General features: G+C 32.5%; 1 protein-coding gene across 3 annotated transcripts; it reads left to right on the top strand.

The window, feature by feature from the left end:
* The first annotated feature begins 443 nt into the window (after positions 1–443).
* LOC106719694 (tachykinin-like peptides receptor 99D) lies at positions 444–5,265 on the top strand. Of its 3 annotated transcripts, none has more exons than XM_014514094.2 (10): positions 444–642; positions 1,814–1,967; positions 2,238–2,412; positions 2,537–2,692; positions 2,776–2,835; positions 3,169–3,319; positions 3,841–4,037; positions 4,217–4,356; positions 4,571–4,691; positions 4,894–5,265. In XM_014514094.2, the coding sequence occupies exons 1-9, from the start codon at positions 505–507 to the stop codon at positions 4,660–4,662; spliced, it is 1,263 nt and encodes a 420-aa protein (XP_014369580.2). In that variant the 5' UTR covers positions 444–504; the 3' UTR covers positions 4,663–4,691; positions 4,894–5,265. The 3 variants fall into 3 exon arrangements, with proteins under 3 accessions (XP_014369580.2, XP_014369589.2, XP_014369600.2); XM_014514103.2 differs by having other exon boundaries at positions 4,571–4,687; positions 4,894–4,967; XM_014514114.2 differs by lacking the exon at positions 4,571–4,691.
* The last annotated feature ends 2,556 nt before the right edge of the window (positions 5,266–7,821 follow it).

Raw genomic sequence — 7,821 nt, 5'->3', positions numbered from 1 at the left:
CGTTTCGGAGTTGTCTATTAGTGTGTTTTTGTACCTTTGTTGGATTTGTGTTGATTTTCTTTTCATTATTTTTTTTTTTTTTATATATAACGATCATAATTGTTGATTTCTTTTTGTTCTCTTTTAGGTCTGTACGTTATGTTTCTTATTTGTAATTTTTGTCATAAGTTTAAGTCTCGGTTGACTGAGCATTTATTTTTTATATTTATTTATAGTTTTTCTTTTATGTTGTTTACGGTTCTCATATTTTAGGGTTCATTGAAAATCGGCGCTGCGGTACTCGCCGCAGCAGATGTCTAATGAACACCTTTTCTTTTGAATAAATGATTTTTCTTTCTTTCTTTCTTTCTTAAAACATTTAGCTATAACTAATCACGTTAGATTTACTAAAATCCTAAATTGTAATAGCGGCATATGTTATACTACTCCGGGTTCTCTGGGTTGACGGCCTGGATGTATTATTATTAAAAAAAATATTAGTTCTTTTGTTGTCCTCAGCTCTGAATGATGTTTGACGACCCGACCCCAACAGCCGTCTCGAATGAATCAACGCCATACGTTAGTGATGGCCACAACTTTTATGTAACTTTCTACGATGTCGCCAAAGACAACTACATTAACCAAACAGGGAATTCCACTGAGGTAAGTTATTATTTCTTCTTATTTTTATTTCTGATGCATACAGTAGCGCTTTTACAATCTTCCTGCCTATTCCACTCTCTGTTGTCTCTGTAGTGTTGTCTCTGAGTTTCATCTTCCAATTATCGATATATTATTCGTTATTCAATCGTCACTCCCTCGTCATAATCATGTCAACTTTAACTCAATCTATTTGACTCTTCTTTGGCCTGACCTCCGCTGATATACGATGCGTATGCTTTAAGTTTATACTCATGCTACTTACATGCTTTATTAAGCTGTGATAACAAGGCTTAACTTTGAACTGAACATAAGCCCATACGCTTCAGTACTTTTAATAATACTGTTTTTGATTCTCAAAAAATATGTGAAATAAAATTTTTCATAAATTAAACAATCAATAGTTAATTATAACAAATTTAGTAAAATAAAAGAAAACTCCCCATAATTTTTATAATCATTTTGTAGGTAATTTTTTTAACTTGTTCGTGACTCGACATTGCAATATAATAACAGCATTTATTTCTCGGAAATGACGCTAAAATTGTCACAAACAAAACATTGAGTTCAATATTATTAGCCGTTGATTACAAACTGTTTAACTGGAATACGTATACAAATTGATTGGAAAAGGGAAATGCGAACGCAGTGCGATGCAATACGTATGCTGCCGCTGGTGATTACGTGTATTGTTAATTAGAGAAACAAATAATACAAAATCAGCATAATGTTAATACTACAATTATTATTATTATTTTGTGTTGAGTTTTTGTTGATCCTCTTTAATATATAAGTTTTCTTTAGTCACAATAACTTAACTAGTAATCAAATTGAGATTACGTGATATTTAATTTACTCTGTAAAGTAATGAATACAATATTTCCTTGATATCAAAATTAACTTTTTATCTTTCTGTGAAAATGTTTGCTTATTACAATTTATAAATTATTAGACATGACATCGTAGAAAATATTTTACATCTTACAACCGAACTAATGGAAAATTCCTTCAAATTCAAATCATGTCAATAGGAGCCTCTAAATTTTACTATTTCTACATATCTTATTCTGTACACGAATAGCTTTGAGCAGACGAGTCAATTCGTCGGTAAAATACTTCCGGCTGTTCAAAGCTGTCCGTGTACAGTAGCCTTTTATATAACATTTGCATTCAGGTATACCAATCATTCATACTGCCATGGTGGCGGCAAGTACTGTGGACGGTGCTGTTCGGCGGCATGGTGGTGGTCGCTACAGTCGGCAACCTCGTCGTTATCTGGATTGTGCTCGCCAACAAGCGAATGAGAAGCGTCACCAACTACTTCTTGGGTATTAATAGGTTTACTAATATTTGTTGAAATAATGCTTGACGGTCTAGTATACGTTAAGCGGATATACAATCAAATGTACCTTGCCTAAAGGGACTCCTTCTAATGATATATTTTAGTTTTTTAAATTTTATTTTTATGGTTTTTAGTTTTAGGTTCTTTATTCCTACTGAGAGTTAGTTTTATCAAATTTTGTGTCGTATAAGTTTGATCAAACATTTCAAATATATACAAAGTTAAACGTAAGTAATAAAATGTTAATTCTTCGTAGTGAATCTGTCAGTCGCCGACGCCATGGTGTCAACACTGAATGTGACGTTCAACTTCACGTACATGCTGTACTCGGACTGGCCGTTTGGACACTTCTATTGCAAATTCAACCAGTTTATTGCCGTCGTTAGCATATCCGCTTCCGTCTTCACGTTAATGGCTATAAGTATAGACAGGTGAGGCTTTCAATACATTTACTTCAATGGAGTCAAAAATAGATTAAGATTATTGCTTTATGTAATGTAAAAACATGTCAGAAAAGACGCCACCACGATGTTAGTAATAATGTGATTGTTCTAGGTACGTTGCAATTATGAGTCCTCTGCGCCCTCGGCTGGGGAAACGGGCGACCCTGGGTATAGCCGCTGCGATCTGGGCAGGCAGCTCTATACTCAGTAGTCCCAATATCGTATTCTTTACCACGGAAATGGATACACTACCAGATGGTAGCACGAGGTATGAATATAATATCATCAATTAAAAAATAACTTTTATCAAATTACATAATACATATTGAATATATTTTGATTTATTTTTAGACGCGTGTGTTTCGCTGAATGGCCAGACGGAATGACAACAAGATCACTGCAGGAATATGTGTTAGTAATCTTTTTTAATTGCATTGCTTAGAACGTATCTAAGGTTAATGTGAAGGTTATAAAATTAATGTTATGAAGGTTAAAAGCAGTTAATATTGAGGTTAAACTTCATAGATTATTTTTAATTTTATTAACATTTAAATAAAATTTAAAATACGGATTTGGAATGCGAGATAATTTGCAGCTAGCGACTACAAACTAACTTGAAAGATATAAAATACGAACATGTGAAAAGTGTAATAGTAGTGTAATTAAAAAATATATATAAATGAGAAAGCTGATCCATTTATTCTCATAATCCTAAAATTGCTTAATATTTATGTGGGATTTCAGATATAACGTTGCCTTCATGATATTGACATATTTTCTTCCAATTATTTCGATGACGTACACATATGCGCGTGTCGGCGTCGAGCTGTGGGGGTCTCAGTCTATCGGAGAATGTACTCAGCGGCAACTCGACAACGTCAAGAGCAAGCGGAGGGTAAATTAAGATTTTATAATTCCATCAAACATTTTAGAGACGCAGCATAAATCATACTATCGAATGCAGATATAAATAAATCTAGTAATTATATACCATATCTGGTTTTCAAATCTTAATGTAACTAGAATCTTGTTTCTGGAATGTCTAAAATATTTAATTTAGTGAAAAGTTAATATCGTACCACTGATCTCTACATATTAATAGGTCATTGTTTGGCAATTTAATTTTACCTCTATTATTAGTTCGAATTCCAACCACCGCTAACGTAACTGTCTACGCCAGAATAGCGAAAATAAATTTGGCACAAAGTACCATGATTTATCGCATGTATGGAGTATTGTTTACTAATAAAATCTCAACTCCAGTATAATCTGTGATAATATTTCATACTATTACACTAACCGAGATGTGTTAAAAAAAATTCCATACAATTTTTTGTCAAAATGTATTTAAAATCCAATTAAAGTTATGCTGGGAGAATAATGACAGTAGATTTAAACTAATATTCATTTTCACAGGTGGTGAAAATGATGATAGTCGTCGTTGTAATTTTCGCTGTCTGCTGGCTGCCGTTCCACGTGTACTTCGTGGTGACGTCGTATTATCCGGAAGTGGTCAACTACCCTCATATTCAAGAGATATATCTGGGCATCTATTGGCTGGCTATGAGCAACTCCATGTACAATCCCATCATTTACTGCTGGATGAACTCTAAGTTAGTTTTTTTTTAATTTATAGTTAATTTGGCTGGATACAGGGGAAAGATAGTTGATTCGATTAAATTAATTCGATAGCTAATTCCTTCTTCGTCAACTGTTTTCTTGCCTTCAATTAGATTACATATTATCTGATAGGGTATCATAGAATAACTTTATAACTTCCTTATTTTTACAGATTCCGAAGAGGATTTAAGCAATTCTTCTGGTGTTGCGGTGCTTTCGGCAATGGTGGTCTGAACAGACACAGAGCTTTTGGTCCGGATCACTTGGACCGGTCGCTTCGTTCGCTTTCGCCAAGTCGAAAAAATGGAACAAGTACTTTATTTCTTGTATTAACAGATATAGAAATATAAATGTGATCTACTAACACAAAACTTTTTAAATTACTCATTTTTAAAGCCATCCATGACAACATTTACTCAAAAATCTTTTGTTTTTGTTTTGTTTTTACCTTAAAATTGGTGGCCTTTTAATTAAACGTTTTTGTGTACCTTTTCTATGTCATGGACTAGAATATTCTTCTCCGTAGGTTTATTCAAGGCTTCAAGCAAAACAACAAAATTTATCAAAAACCCGCCCGGCACTCCTCATTTGCTGCATGCAAATAAAATCCACAAGTAGGGGACTTCCGGACGCCAACATTTCAGTTGGTAATTTCTTCATATTTAAATGTTTTCTCAAAAAGCTTTTTTTTTTCTTAAACATATAAATATGTCTGAGACGCATAGTCGCATTTCAGCTCTTGAACACAAGATAAAGGAGATTTAGCATATCACCACGTCACAATATATAACACTTTTTATTATGGATATAAGCTACAAAAATCTAATTTAACTTTTTTACCATTGTCAGGTACTATCAGAATCTCGATGCACAGCACGTATAATAACACGTTGCTGAGCAGTGCCTGACATCGACGCGGCGCGTCTGGTTCGCACGGCGACTGCGGGCATAATGACGCGCTGCATCCCAATCCCAACGTAGAGCGGACATGGATATGACGTAAGCCGAGCGCCCCGCGCCCCGCCCTCACTCCGCACGATCTCTATGGTTAAAATGAACCAATCAGAATGCGTAGCGTTAGTTTTAAATAACTGTCACTGTCATCCAAATTCCGTTGAGCACAGTCTTGTTAAGATTTTAATTTATATATTTGAAAGGACCAAGCTTGGTATTTTTAAATATCATTTTAGTTATGAACAAGAGACAAATGAAACAAGTTCTCAAAACTTATGTAATATTACATACATGATGGTCTAAATAAAGACGTTAGTAGTATTAAATGTGTCAGTATAACTTGTAAATATTTAATATAATATCATTATAATTAAGCCAAAGATAGCGCTACTAAAAATATTTTGGCAACAAGGCATTTTAAATGTGTACATATTTCCGCATTTTTCACATTCGACAGAAAAACATTTTAAGAATTTTAATTTGTCTTAAAAATTTTAAATCTATAAGTAAATTGATGTATTTTTTTACAATAAATCGATGTAGTTTTTAGGCTATTTCTTTGAAATCTAATAACTTGTTGTAAACAAAAGCTTCCTAATTGTGCATAGAAAAATATAGTTTTAAAAAATCGTTTGTGGGATACCATAATTAATTAAATTTTTTATAAATATTCGATGATGTAAATAATTAAATACTTAATTAAATTCTAAGTTAAGGATTAGTTTTTTTACAATATACAGAAATGTTTTATTTTAACAAAGTTTTAGTTTTATATAAAAACATTAATAATTTCATGAACAATTTGCATTTAATTTTGTATTCAAACTTCTTATATATTGTATCATGATGTACTGTAGAAAATTGTAAAAAAAAAATATATTACATTCTTTTTAATAAATGTCAACATAAATCTAAATAAATAATGTGAACACAAAAAATGTTTTATTTCAGTGAAATTGTCTGTTGAGGTTTTATTAAATTGACAGCAAAAAAAAGATCTAAATTAAAATAGAATGAAGTTATGAAATACTAATAACTAAATTAAGAGTGCTAAGAATTTGGAATTTCTGAGATCTACTTAGTTCCCATTGACAAATTAAAAGAGAACTGAAGTATCAACTCAGTCTTTGTTTAATAAAACAATATACAGACAGAAATCCCCTAGAAATCTGTTTAGTTTTCAACGTTTTCGGTGTTATGCGATGCATTGTGTAAATGTGTCCTACGAAATTGCGCTACGAAATTAGCTACGAATTATGTTACGAAAAGTATTGCGTAAGTGTGAAATCACATTTTTTAGTGTGTGTGTAAACTGCGCATTAGACTGTGCACTGTATGGAATGACTATTGTTTGACCGACTTTGAAAACTTCTCATTCTCGCTTAAAACGAATTTAACTTCATTTTTTAGTAGAAGTGAACTCACAGCAGTAATTACCAATTACTTTTAAATTCAACTAGTAAATGATGTAGTTAAGAACAAAAATGTTCATTTCCCTCATCGGACGTGAGTTCCGTCATCGGACGACACATCAGACCGCCAAGTTCCATCATCATCTCGATGGCTGGCAATCCACAACTGTGCGGTTTTCGCGTAGCTTTCTACCGCGTACCGCCGCGTTGTGGAATGGTCTGTCCTCGGCGGTATTTCCAAACCCCTACGACTTAGGGTCCTTCAAGAAGCGAGCGTATCACATCTGCGATTCCTCTGGTAATGCAGATGTCCATGGGTGTCGATGAACACCTTGGTGCTCCCGCTGCTCGTTTGCCCCTTCTCTTATAAAAAAAATACAAATAACATTTTAAAACCTGCAACGTTTTGGTTATTCTGAATAATGTAATTTTGTAAAGAAAAGAGTTATTAAAATATAAATATGTAGCTTATTAGTACGAGTATTAACTGGTAGTTAATTATCCACCATCACCAAAGAATATGAAGAATTTAAATGTAACAGAAAAAAATTACATTATTGCTAGCTATAAGATATGTTCAAAACGAAAGTGAAAAATTTCGTTGGTTTTATAATTTCAATTCGAAACACACCAAATTTTCCACACAAAAATTTTCTAAGTAACTATAATATATAGTCGAAATTAACTTTCCTTCAAGAAGATATACTAGCTGTATATATTTACTGGCAGATAGGAAGGTTTGCTTTTTAAAAGAAAAAAAACAGTAATTCATTACAGGTTTAAATGAATTTAAAAAAAATAAGAGTATACAACATCTCATAACAGCATAAATACATAATTTCCTAATTCATATTTATTTAACGTATTCAGTAAGTCAATTATTGTTACTTAATAGAAACTTATAGAAAAAAAACGTAAAAGTAGAGACAATATCACAATAACCACTTGTAAATTTTACACAGTCATTTATAAATTAACTATGGGTTTCGACTGCATTGACATTTGCATTGCAACATATCGTCATCCTTTATATTCTCCTTGGAAAAAAAGCGACAACGATATGTGTCAACAAATGTTGATTGCAATCGAAACCTACATTAATATAATCATAGATTATATTAGCGTCGATCGCTCAGTGACAAGTTATAGAGTATCGTTGGAAAATTATTAACAGGAAAGTGTATTGAAAATTCCATGGCAACGCTAACTAAATCTGTTTATAATAATAACTTAATATGCTCTAGCTAACAGGGTAAAGTTACTATCGCAAATTTGACCTCAAAATATTGAATTATTCAGTACTCTACATCATTATAGCTAAATATGTGCCTATTTATATCTTACTGATCTATCTATATATATAAAAGAAAGTTGTGTTAGTTACACCATTTACAACTCAAGAACGGCTGAA

The sequence above is a fragment of the Papilio machaon genome, chromosome 8 (genome assembly GCF_912999745.1).
Source record: "Papilio machaon chromosome 8, ilPapMach1.1, whole genome shotgun sequence".
Classification (NCBI taxonomy): Eukaryota; Metazoa; Arthropoda; class Insecta; order Lepidoptera; family Papilionidae; genus Papilio; species Papilio machaon.
This window is presented reverse-complemented; position numbering and strand designations above follow the sequence as displayed.